The sequence below is a fragment of the Theropithecus gelada genome, chromosome 13 (genome assembly GCF_003255815.1).
Source record: "Theropithecus gelada isolate Dixy chromosome 13, Tgel_1.0, whole genome shotgun sequence".
NCBI classification, from domain to species: Eukaryota; Metazoa; Chordata; class Mammalia; order Primates; family Cercopithecidae; genus Theropithecus; species Theropithecus gelada.
In genome coordinates this window covers 6,871,188-6,884,737 of record NC_037681.1, presented here as the reverse complement: position 1 = coordinate 6,884,737, position 13,550 = coordinate 6,871,188, and the positions used below count along the sequence as shown (strand labels likewise).

The 13,550-nt window shown below is 38.1% G+C and overlaps 1 protein-coding gene across 3 annotated transcripts in view; it reads right to left on the bottom strand.

Moving 5' to 3' along the window:
* NPHP1 (nephrocystin 1) overlaps positions 1-13,550 on the bottom strand; it is a 68,729-nt gene that overhangs the window by 42,915 nt on the left and 12,264 nt on the right. For 2 of the 3 annotated variants that reach the window (XM_025353825.1, XM_025353826.1), the window contains exons 3-4: positions 9,630-9,690; positions 8,422-8,546 (exon numbers count right to left, since the gene is read on the bottom strand). The exons of the other annotated variant lie outside the window; for it this stretch is intronic. In XM_025353825.1, coding sequence (XP_025209610.1) covers positions 8,422-8,546; positions 9,630-9,690 — 186 coding nt within the window. The remainder of the gene's footprint in view (positions 1-8,421; positions 8,547-9,629; positions 9,691-13,550) is intronic. 3 annotated transcript variants of the gene reach the window in all.

The following is a 13,550-nucleotide window of genomic DNA, read 5'->3' as shown; positions in this document are numbered from 1 at the left end:
TGAATATCCCATATTTGGAGCTGGCAAATAAAAGAAATAAGGGAAAATACAATGAACAGTTTCTACCAACTAGCTAAGAAGGTGTGCCTGGAGAGACTGAGGCAGAGAGGGAGCTGAGTCAGGTATGTGAGATGGCAGGGCATTACTGGACTTGAGGCCAGGAGACTCGAATTCAAGTCTTGGATTCGTCCATTAAGCAAATGCTGTTCAAGCATTATTAGGAAGTACTTAGAGCACAGGCTCTGCTAAATTTAAATTCTGGCTCTATTCCTTCTTTGCTGGATGACCTTGAGTAGGCTTCTTTTAAGCTCTTCATTTCTCATTGGTAAAGTGGAGATAATAATAGAACCTGCCTCCTAAGGTTGTCATGAGGATTAAGATGAGTTACTACTTGCAAAGTGTTTAGAACAGTGCTTGCCCATAGCAAGCTTTCCATAAAAGTCAGTTATGATGACGACACTGGTGCTGTAGGTCAATTTCTGTGTCAGAGAGACACACAGTGGACACAAAGGTAAACCAGACATGATTCTCCATCCTCAAGGAGCTTGCAATGAGACAATCTAGAAAATGGAGAATTATAAAATAGTGCAATAGGTACTAGAGTAGAGGTATACACAGGATACTAAGAAATCAATCACACAAGAGGGACACCTAACCCAGGCTGCATGAATGGGAATCAGAAAGGCTTTAATTAGGTCTTGAGAGATGATACAGAATTAATCAGGTAAAATGGGAGTAGAAAGGAAGGGCAGGGAGAGCAGAAAGGAGATTTGAGATTAGGAAACGTCAAGTAGCTCATGAATGGTAGGGCAAGGCTTGAGGAAAATGAGTGAGAGTTGAGGCTGAAAAGAAGTATGCAGAATGTAGCCCAGGTGAGCTTTACCTTTAAAGTCATCCCTAAAAATGAGTAGGGGAAGGACATGATTCCCACTTTAGAAAGGAGACAAAGCTACAATGTGGGGAACAGATTAGAAGAAGGGCTAAAGGTGAGGGTGGTTGTTGAAAGTGAGAAGTGACAACACTATGAACTAAGAAAACAGCATAGGGATGAAGAGAAAGGAGGTGAATAGGAGGGTGAGGAAGAGAGAAATGCCAAAATAACATTAGCTTGGGCATGTCACTAAATCTTTCTTTTATTTATTCACTCAACGTTCAGCAAAGTTTAAATTTTGGGGGGTACCTACTGTGTGACAGACACTACGAGCTTGGGCTATAACAATGAACAAAACCAAGATCTTTACCCTCCTAAAGCTTACATCAGAGAAGTTTGTCTTTAAAATGGGAAAACAATACTTAGACTAATGCAAATGAACATCATTAACCATAAAACTAGTCAAATATAAGATTTGCTCTGGAATAAAAAGAAATATTAGCTTAACTTTGTTTAAAATAATGGTAGGACACTCTTATACCACAGCGATCTAAAACATAAACAGGGATGTAACAACCATTTTTATACCACAAGAATAAAAAAATCCATAAAATGTCATATTGCTTTTCAATGTGTCTTTTCCTTCTTTAGGAGTTATTTTGTACATATTTTATATGGGTCAATTATTCTAAAATGTTGCCAAAAATAATGTGAACTTGATACGTTTTTTCTCCTTCATTAATGTAGTGCATTTCAATGATTGATTTTTTAATATTAAGTCAACCTTACATTCTGGAACAAGTTCCACTTGGTCATGATGTATTTCCCTTTTGAAATGCCTCTAGATTTTACTTGCTAATACTTTATACTGAGTTTGTGCATCTGTTCATGAGGGCCTTGTAATTTTCTTCTAGTGTTCTTGTCAGGTTTTGGTATCTGTGTTATTGAGAGTTTATAAAATGATTTGAAAGTGTTTCTTCTTTATCTGTTCTCTAGAACGATTTTGTAATATTGGCACTATTTCTTTCTTAAATGTTTACGATAAATTTACCAGTAAAGCTACCTGAGAGTTTAATCTGTGGAAAGGCTTTTAATTACAGATTCAACTTCTTTAGTAGATATTTTAGTAGAACTGTTAAGATTGTCTATTCATCTTGTGTCAATTTTAGTACATTTTCTTTTTAAAGAAACTGATTTTATCTAAATTTAAAACTTATTCACGTAAGTTGTTCATAGTATCTTCATAGTACCTTTTTAATGCTTGTAGAATCTGTATTAATTTCTGTTTTTTTTTCTCTTTCTCTTTTCTTGATCAGTAATGCCAGCAGTTTATCTATTTAATTAATTTTCCAAGAACCAGTTTGGCTTTGTTGATATTGCCTACTGTAGGTCTGTTTATTGTTCACTGTTTTCTGCTTTTATTTTTATTATTTCCATCCTTCTGCTTTCCTTGGGTTTGTTGTCCTTTTTCTGGCTTCTAAAGTTGCATGTTTTAGTAATTGATTTTCAACTTTTTCTTCAAACTATACATTTAAAGATATAAATTTCTGGCCAGGTGCGGTGGCTCACACCTGTAATCCCAGAACTTTGGGAGGCTGAGGTGGGAGGATTGCACAACCAGCCTGAGCAATATAGTGAGACCTTGCCTCTACAAAAAATTTAAAAAATTAGCCTAGCATGGTGGCACACACCTGTAGTCTCAGCTACTTGGGGAGGCAGAGGTGGAGAGGATGACTAGAGCCTGGGAGGTGGATGTTGCAGTGAGCCGAGATTGCACCACTATACTCCAGTCTGGGTAACAGAGACCCTGTCTCCAAAACAAACAAAAGATAGAATTTTTCCCTCTAAGCACTACACTGCTTGCAACCCACAGTGATTTTATTATCATTCCAAATATTTTCTAATTGCCACTGTTATATTTTCTTCAAATCACGGTTTATATGGAAGTGTGTGACAATCTGCAAACATGTAATTTTTCTGTTTTTTTTTTTGAGATAGCGTCTCGTTCTGTCGCCAGGCTGGAGTGCAGTGCTGCGATCTCTGCTCACTGCAATCTCTGCCTCCCGGGTTCAAGCAATTCTCCTGCCTCAGCCTCCCGAATAGCTGGGACTACAGGTGTGCGCCACCACGTCCAGCTCATTTTTGTACTTTTAGAAGAGACGGGGTTTCACCATGTTGGCCAGATGGTCTCTATCTGTTGACCTCATGATCCGCCTGCCTTGGCCTCCCGAAGTGCTGGGATTACAGGCATGAGCCACTGCGCCCAGCCACATGTAGTCATTTTGAATTATTTTTCTGTCACTGGGTTTTAATGTCATTCCAAGTCATCAAAGGAAAAAAATATATACACACACACACACACACACACACACACACACACACACACATACACACACTACATAATTTCAAACTTTTGAAATTCGGTGACAATTACTTTATGGTCCAATATGGTTCATTTTGGTTAATGTTACAGATGCACTGAAAAAAGTATGTATTTACATAATACCTACTTGGGTGCTGTGTTCTACACATATATAATCATGCACTGCACAACAATGTTTCAGTCAACAATGGGCCACATATACAATGATGGTCCCATAAATCTAATACCATATTTTTACTGTACATTTCCTATATTTGGATATGTTTAGATACACAGATACTTACAGCATTGTGTTACAATTTAATTGCCTCCAGTATTCAGCACAGTAACATGCTGTACAGGTTTGCAGCCTTGGAGCAACAGGCTATACTATATAACCCAAGTGGATGGTAACCTATACCTTCTAGGTTTGTGCAAGTACATTCTATGGTGTCTGTACAATGATGAAATCACTTAATGACTCATTTCTCAGAACATATCCCTATCATTAAGAAAGGCTTCACTATGCATGTAAGATCAAGGTGGTTAAGGATTGTGAATTATCTAGCTCTGTTTAGTTCTGGCAACGTTTGCTTTATACATTTGAACCCATGTTACTAAATGCATACACATTTAGGGAGATTTTTTTTCCTACTGAATCGACCCTTTCTTTTATCATTATGAAATGTCCTTTCTTAAATAGCAAATTCCTTTTAGCCTTAAATATCTGATATTACTGTAACCATATCACCTTTGTTTTGGTTATAGAACAAAGAATATCTTTGTTATAGAACATGGAATATCTCCAGTTCTTTATTTTCAGTCTCTCTATAATGGTATACTAAAGTGTATCTCTTCTAAATACTATATATTTGGGTTAAAAAAATTCAGTCTGACAATCTTTGTTGTAACTGGAGTGTTACTCCGTTTATATTTACTGTAACTATCCAAATAGCTGCATTGAAACCACGTTAGTATTTGGTTTCTATTTGTCTCATCTGTTTTTTTTATTTCTCCTTTCTTGCCTTTTTTGGGTTAATCAAATCACTTTTAGTATTCCATTTTATTGTGTTGTTTTACTAAGTACACTCTTCTTTGTATTATTTTGTTACTGATTGTTTTAGGTATTACAATATGCATCCCTAACTTATCAGTTTAATTGAAATATCACATTTCACCAAAGATAAAACACCTTTAAGATAAATAATATAATTCCATTGACCTGACAGCCTTTGTGCTATGCTGTGCTACTGTCACATTTTCCTTCTACATATAGTCAGTCCTTGTAACATGCAGATTCTGTATTTGTGAATTCATTGGCTCACTAAACTTTATTTGTAAACTCCCAATTAACACTCGCAGTGCTTCTGTGGTCATTTGTGGACATACACAAAGCAGCAAAAAAACTGAGTTGTCTGGCATACACATTCCCAACTGAAGTCGAACATGGTGACACCTGCCTTTTTTTTTTTCCAGCTCTCATACAGGAAAGTGTCCTTTTTTGCAGTCTATGTAGTGCCACACATTTTGCACTTTTGTGGTGGTTTTGTTTGTTTGTTTCTTTCTTTCTTGTGTGTGATTTTGTTGTTTAAAATGGCTCCGAAACATAGCGCTGAAGACCCATGTAGTATTCCTAAGCACAAGAAGGCTATAATGTACCTTCTGGAGAAAATAAGTGTGTTAGATAAGACTTGTTCATGCATGAGTGACAGTGCCGTTGGTGTAAATTCAATGTCAATTAATCAATAAAATATATGAAATAAGATGTCTTTAAACAGTAACACAAGGTTGTATGTTACTCAGTTGACAAAAACATTGTGACCAGAGGCTCACAGGAGTCTTGTCTGTATTTCCCCAGGAGTAATGGTTTAGTATTTACTAATCAAGTGTTCATGGCAACTTTACACAACATAGCTATTGCAAATAATGAGAATCGACTGGATACTTTAAATCCCCAAATATATCTTTTGCTTTACATAATCGAGTGTCTTTTAAAGGCATGTAGAAAAGAAAAAAACAGGCTTTTATATGTACCTACATACCCATCTTCTTCAATCCTTTTTGAAGATCCAAATTTCCATATGGGATCATTGTCTGCTAGCTGGAAGAACTTCCTTTAACATTTCTTATACTTCAGATCAGTTGACAAATTTTCTCAGCTTTTGTTTGCCTGAAAATGTCTTTATTTCACTTTAATTTTTTATACTTTTGCTGGATACAGAATTCTGAGTTGATAGTTTCTTCTTTCAATGTTTTCAAGATGTTACTGCATTGTTTTCTGACCTGTATTTTTTCTCATAAGATGTCAACTCTGATTCTGTCATTTTTCTCTAAATGTTTCCTTTTTTCCCTTGGCAGGTTTTAAGATTTTCTATTTATCTTTGGTTTTTCAGTAGTCTGGCTATGAGGTACCTGTGCGTGGGTTTCTTTATATTGATTCTGTTTGGGGTTCCCTGAGATTCTTGGATCAGTGGATTGATATCTCCCTTAGATCATAATTTTAAAATGTTTTCAGTCACTATCTCTTTAAATATTTCTTGTGCTTCATTCTCTCTCTTCTTCTGAGACTTCAATTACAAATCTGTTATAACTTTTAACAGTGTCCCACCTCTCGCTTACATTCTGTTTTGTCCTTTGCATTTTTTTATTTTTGTGTATCAGTTTGAAAAAGTTTTAAGCTGTCTTCGGGTTCACTGATCCCTTCCTTCTTCTATTGTATCCAATCTTCTGTTAAACCACCCAGCAAATTTATTTCATATATTGTATTTTTTTAGCTCCAGAATTTTCATTTTGGTCTTGATAAGTTTCCGTTTATCTGCTTAAGATTCCACTCTATTCATCTTATCTATCTTTTCCTATAAATTATTTAACATATTAAAAATTGTTTTATGGTTCTTATTTGCTAATTCTCACATCTCTGAGCTACTGATTATTTATTCTCTCAATTTTAATACATTTCCCAGATTTTTGAGTCTATACATTGAGTCAGATTTTGGAAGTTCTCAGCCATTAGTTTATCGATTGTATTTTTTAGTTATAGAATGTTCATTTGATTTTTCTATACTTGAATTCTCTTAAAATACACCCACTTCCCATATCATTCATCTTTTCTTCTATTTTCTTTACTGCATTAATCATATCATTTAGAAGTCCTTGTCAACTAACTCTGTATCTGGATCATATCTGGGTCTGTTTTTATTGACCATCTTATCACTTGTCACTTATTGATCATGTATTTTCCCCTGCTTTTTTGCATTTCTAATTCTTTTTATTACTGGTTACTGTGATGGACACATTACAAGACACACTTACAGACTTTGGGTTACGTTAGATTCCTCTAAGAAATTTTAAATCATTTAATGTTACACAGTTAAAGTATCTTGTTTCTGATAAGGTCTGCTTTTAGGCTCCTTTACAGAAGACCTACTTCAGCTTTGTCTTTATTCCTAGATCATGGTTGTTCCTCTCAGGGTGTTTTCTTTACTCCTAAGGCCTGGGTCTTCTGTGATCTCTATCAAATGCCTGAAGCATTTCCCAAGTCTCTTTACTAGAGCTAGGTACAAACTCCAATGTTTTTCCAGGACCATATGATCTCCAGAATCCATTAAACTCTCAGTCTCCCAGCAGGTACTTTCCGCCAGGCCTCACAGGCGTCATGCCCCTAGACAGCCCAGGAGACCTTTCAGACTGCTGGAGTTGTTTCTCTGCAGTTCCCTCCTCTCTGTGGCACCCTGCTCCACAACTCCCAGTGAACTGGGCAGCTCCAAAGTGTGATCTCTGTCTCCTCAGTTGAGTAAGACTACTATTCCCTGCTTGGAATCTACCTTCCTCCACCACAGCCCATAAATTATTCCCAGGGAAAAAGTCTAGGTGAACGTAGGATTTGCTTCACGTGTCTCTGTATATCAAGAATATCAACCCTGTTTGGTAGATGCTCAATGACTTCAAACGAATACTTTGTATATTTTGTCCAGACTTTGTAGTCATTTATGGTGGGAAGGTAAGTCCAATACCAACTACTCTGCCATTCTCAGTACTAAGAATCGGTGGAAATTCTAGATCCTCGCATCTACCAGCTTCAGCATTTCTTCCCCAGGTACAGCATAAACGTTGGAGAACAACACTGAAAGAGTCTGAATAACTGGTTTTTTCCTTTTGCTTCCCACAAATTGGGTTTGTTCATACAGGTTGGTATCCCTAATCTGAAAATCCAAAATCCAAAAGACTCCCAAATCTGAAACTTTTGGAGCGTCAAAATAACACTCAAAGGAAATGCTGATTGGAGCCTTTCAAAATGTAGATTACCAGATTAGGGATGCTCAACCAATAAGTACAAAGCAAGTATTCCAAAATCCAAAACAATCCAAAATTAAAGATACTTCTGATCCCAAGCATTTCAGATTAAGGAATACTCAACTTGTATATGTAAGTCTTCTTCACAACTTTTAGAAGCTATTATTAACATACACTCTGGCAGAAAAACAATGCATGTCCCTGCTTCAATTTTTTTTTTTTTAAATAGAGACAGTGTCTTACTCCATTGCCCAGGCTAGAGTGCACTGAAGTGATCATAGCTCACTGCAGCCTGGAACTTCTGGGCTCAAGCAATCCTCCTCGCCTCAGCCTTCCAAGTAGCTGGGACTATAGGTACATGCCACCAAGCATGACTAATTTGGGTCTTTTTGTAGAGATGGGGTCCACTATATTGTCCAGGCTGGTCTTGAAGTCCTGGCCTCAAGTGATCCTCCTGCCTCAGCCTTCCAAAATGCTGGGATTACAGGTATGAGCCACCACACTCAGTCTTTGCTTCAAATTTTTAAAGAATGTTTATGAAAGGGAGAACGATGCAAGTAGACTGTCCAAATCATTTCCCTTTTACACATCAACATTGACATTAAATATATCATCTTTATTTTCTAACATTTGTTTATTTAGTTTTTCAGATCTCTGTTTTGTTTCCTCAACTAAATTATAAATTGCCTGAGGGCAGATACTATGACTTACACTTCTTTCTATCTCTCATAGGATCTAACACCTTCTATTATAGACAATAAATAAATATTGACTGATTCTATTGTTAGTGTCATTTGTTTACATCTCTACTGTTATATGTCTTTGAGTTAAACATTAAAGCTATTGGTGACATATCTTTAAAAAAAGAAAAAAGAAAGATAGAAAGGAAGCATACTCAGTTATATTTTTTCTACTTATTGTCACAGCAAGGCCCTGCAGTTGTTGGGTAAGCTTGTCCAAAAGAGTATGCTCCTCTTCTTTTCTCTGGTTATAGTTTGCAACAGGTGCAGATTCATCAGCCTATGAGAGAATATAGGTCAGTTTCACTGAAAAATTAATTGCAATTTCCTAATTTCAAAAGAACAACAAAAAATTCCAATAAGTGCTATAAAAACAAGTAAATATCAGTGTGACATTACACCTATCTTAGAGAAATAAATTAGATTTAAAAGAAACAGGCGATTGCGTTGGAATGCAAACCAAATGAAAAAATAAAATTATACCACTTGTTTTAGGTTTTTGTTTCATTTTCTTGCTAAGTACTATAGACCTTCCATAGTCAGTAAGAGATATGTTCTGACAGAAGATTGGCTTCAGGGTCAATAAGACGGCACCAATCCCAAGTTCTGCCACTTATTGACAGAAGAGGTATGGCTGCTTCACCACTGAGAGCTTCAATTTCCTCACCTGTAAAACAGGAATAATTAGGTTTTCAAACAGCCTAAGTTGAAAAGTTTTGTGCCACTAGAGAAATTTGGATGAGCTCTTCAGTGACCACATATCTCAGATGCAATAAAGGGGAGTAATATACAGCTGGAGAGCTGCCTTTCAGGTGCCTTCAACTTTAAAGGCTCCATGAGTCTCCGGACCTGGATATCTGGGGGTAGCCAAGGCTCATGCAAAAAAAAAAAAAAAAAAAATCCTGAAGGGATTGTCAAGGTTAAATTCCTGTTCCTCCTATTTTTGCAAAGACATTGATATCAGAGTTGCCATTTGATACAACAAGCTTCTTTCTCACTTACCCTCAGGGCCAGACTATGCATTATTTCCCCATGAAGAAATTAAAATAAAAACAATTCTAAACTGTAAAACAAAGAACTCACAAAATGCAAAAATAAAAATAGCTCCTTCCAGGATTGTCTGAATCCTTAATAGCAGGTGAGTTCATCAAAGCTGAACATTTTTCGGTAGTTGGAGCCTTGAATTTTGCTTTGCTCCCAAGCACAGACTTAGCAACCCTGTTTGGCAAGCCAGCACTGGCTGCAGTTAGACTACATTGCTAATGTAAACCCAGGAACTTACCAGCTTGAATTGACTCCCACTGAATAAAAATACTTGTATAAGAAGAGATATTTTAATAATATGATTAACCTCAATACTTACTTTGCTTAATTTTTGAAGAGCATTTTTATTTTCATCTATTGCCTGCTTTAACTGGATACATCTAAATTAAAAAAAAAAAAAAGAAAATATATTGATTTTTCTATTGTCAGAACCAGAAAACTATTTTATAAAATCATTCAGTCATTGAGCAGGCAAGGCAATTAGCCACTGTATGAACAATGCTAAAAAACTGACATATAAACGCTTTTCCACCTATTAGCTCAGATGATCCTCATAGCCAAGCTGTAACACACATACACATGATAACCAAGCTTCAGAAACCTTCAGTGTCTCTGGGCATCAGTTTCCTCTCTCTAAAATAAGGAAGAACGCTGGACTTTAAAATGCTTCTCCAGCTCTACAACTCCATAAACCTAGGACCCTCCATAAGCCTCAGAGACAAAACTAAAGTTTATTGTGCACCAACCATGTTAAGCAGTTTACAAGCATTACTTCATTTAAGCCTCATAACAACCCTTACTCTACTTAAAGGAAGTGAAGTTCTAAAAAGTGTTCAAGTCCACATAGCTGCTCAATGGTACAGCAACAATATGAAGGCAGTTTAGGATTCCACAGTTGGCCTATTTGAGGCCACTACAGCACATGCCTGCTTTGAGCTTGGCTTGTCCAGACAGGTCCAGAGTTTTATTTATCCTACAGATGCTTCAATTCAGCATTAAGTCTTAGATACACAAATGAAAAGTACAAAAAATGACCAAATATGAGCTATGAGCTATGCTCATGATATTTTTTTAAAATCAAATGCTTTACCCAACAATAACCTACAAAAGTCATCTTTTCATGCCGTTAGAGTCTTTTTTTTTTTTTTTTTTCTTATAGATGTGAGTGAAATGAAATAAGCATGAAAAAGGGAATAACAACGTTGATCCAAGATGGCTGATTAGAAGCAGCTGTGGCCTGTGGCACTCACTGAGAGGAATGAAGAGAGGCAAGTGAATTCAGCACCTTCAACTGAAATATCCAGGTTCACACATTGGGACTGACAGGGCAAACAACTTGACCCATAAGAATGCAGAAAAGCCAGGGAAGAAGGGGAACAACAGCCAACCCAGGAGTGGCATGGTGCCAAAGGAACCCCCATTCCCAACCAAGGGAAGCAGTGAGTGACTGTGCAACCCTGCCCAGAAAACCATGCTTCTCCCACGGATCTCTGCAACCCACAGATCAGGAGATCTCCTGAGTTCATGCCACCAGGGCCTTTGGTCCAATACACAGAACTGTGTGGTATCTTGGCAGAGCCACTGCTCAGGCACACACAGTGACCCAGGAATTTTACATATTCTGGCTCCAGGATCCCCAGCAAAGGGGGATATCCATCTGTATATATCCCTAGAAAGAGAGCTGAATCTAGGGAGCCAAGCAGCATTGTTCCATGGGCCCCACTTCCATGGCCCCCACTTCCATGGCAACTCACAAGTTAAGACCCACTGGCTTGGAATTCCAGCCAGCCAACCAAAGCAGTCTGGAATCTGTCTGAGGCAGTTCCGAGTTACCGGGGGCAGGGGTGGCTGCCATCTCTGTGGTTCAGTAGACTTAGCCATTCTAGCCTGCTGGCTTTGGAGAATACAAATGGTCTGGACAAGAAAGAGTCTCCCCTAACGCATCACATGTGCTCTACCAAAAAGCAGCCAGACTGCTTCTTTAAGTGGGTCTGTAATCCCATTCCACCTGACTGGGTGAGACCTCCCAAAAGGGGATTCCAGCCACCTCCGACAAAGTGCATTTGGGCTGGCAACAAGTCAGTACTCTCCTGGGACAGAGCTTCCAGAGGAAGGAGCTGGCTGCCAGATTTGCTGTTTTGCAGCCTTCACTGGTGATACTTCCAGGTATGGGAAAAACCGAGGCAATTAGGGTCTGGATTACAGCAAACCACAGCAGCACTACAGTAGAGTGTCCTGACTGTTAAAGGAAAAACAAACAAACAGAAAACAACAACAACATCAACAATAAAAACCGAACAAAAATCCTATTTAAAGGTCAGCAACCTCAACGATCAAAGGCAAATAAGCCCATAAAGATAAGAAAGAATCAACACAAAATGCTGAAAACTCAAAAGCCAGAGTGCCTCTTCTGCTCCAAATGACTACAATCCCACTCCAGCAAGGGCACAATAGTGGGTTGATGCTGAGATGGCTGAACTTACAGAAGGAGGCTTCAGAAAGTGGGTAATAAAAAACTCCATTGAGCTAAAGGAGCATGTTGAAACCCACTGCAAAGAAGCTAAGAATCATGATAAAACAATACAGGAGCTGACAGCCAGAACAGCCAATTAAGAGAGGAATATAACTGACCTCATGGAGATGAAAAACACAAGAACTTTATAATGCAATCACAAGTATCAAGAGCAGAACAGACAAGGCAGAGGAAAGAATCTCAGAGCTTGAAGATAATCTTTCTGAATTAAGACAGGCAGACAAGAATAGGGAAAAAAGAATGAATGGGATTATGTATAGAGACCAAACCTATGACTGATTGGGGTACCTAAAAATGACAGGAAGAATGGAACCAAGTTGAAAAACATAACTCTCCCAACCTGGCAAGACAAACCAACATTCAAATTCAGGAAATCCAGTGAACCCCAGTAAGGTACTCCATGAGAAGATCAACCCCAACACACATAATCATCAGATTCTCCAAGGTCAAAATGAAAAAAAAAAAAGTTAAAGGCAGTCAGAGAGAAAGGCCAGGTCACCTACAAAGGGAAGCTCATCAGACTAATAGCACACCTCTCAGCAGAAACCCAAACCCTACAAGCCAGCAGAGATCAGGGACCAATATTCATTATTCTTAAAGAAAAGAAATTTCCAACCCAGAATTTCATATCCGGCCAAACTAAGCTTCATACACGAAGGAGAAATAAGATCCTTTTCAGACCAAGCAAATGCGTAGGGAATTTGTCACCACCAGGCCTGCCTTGCAAGAGCTCCTGAAGGAAGGACTAAATATGGAAAGGAGAAATTGATACCACCCACTATAAAAACACACTGAAGTACACAAACCAGTGATACTATGAAGCAACCACATAAACAAATCTGCAAAATAACCAGCTAACATAATGATGATAGGATCAAATTCACACAAAACAATACTAACCTTAAATGTAAGTGGGTTAAATTCCCCAATTAAAAAGACACAGAATGGCAAGCTGGATAAAGAGCCAAGATCCACTGGTATGCTGTCTTCAAGAGACTCATCCCATGTGCAAAGACACACATAGGTTCAAAATAAAGGGATGGAGGAAAATGTACCAAGCTAATGGAAAACAGAAAAAAGCAGGAGCTGCAATTCTAGCTTCTGACAAAACAGACTTTAAACCAACAAAGATAAAAAAAGACAAAGAAGGGTATTACACAATGGTAAAGTGTTCAATTCAACAAGAAGAGCTAACTATCCTAAATATATATGCACCCAATAAAAGATCACCCATGTTGGGAAGAGACCCCCAAATCTGGCCATAAACTGGCCCCAAAACTGGTCATAAACAGAATCTCTGCAGCACTGTGACATGTTCGTGATGGCCATGACGCCCACAGTGAAGGCTGTGGGTTTACGGGAATGAGGGCAAGGAACACCTGGCTCACCCAGGGTGGAAAACTGCTTAAAGGCATTCCTGAACCACAAACAATAGCATGAGCAATCTGCGCCTTACAGACATGTTCCTGCTGCAGATAACTAGCCAGACCCACCCCTTTATTTCGGCCCATCCCTTTATTTCCTGTAAGGAATACTTTTAGTAAACCTATAACCTATGGAAACAATGCTTATCACTGGCTTGCTGTCAACAAATACATGGGTAAATCTCTGTTCGAGGCTCTCAGCTCTGAAGACTGTGAGACCCCTGATTTCCCACTCCACACTCTCTATTTCTTTTTTTTTTTTTTTTTTTTTTTGACGGGGGCT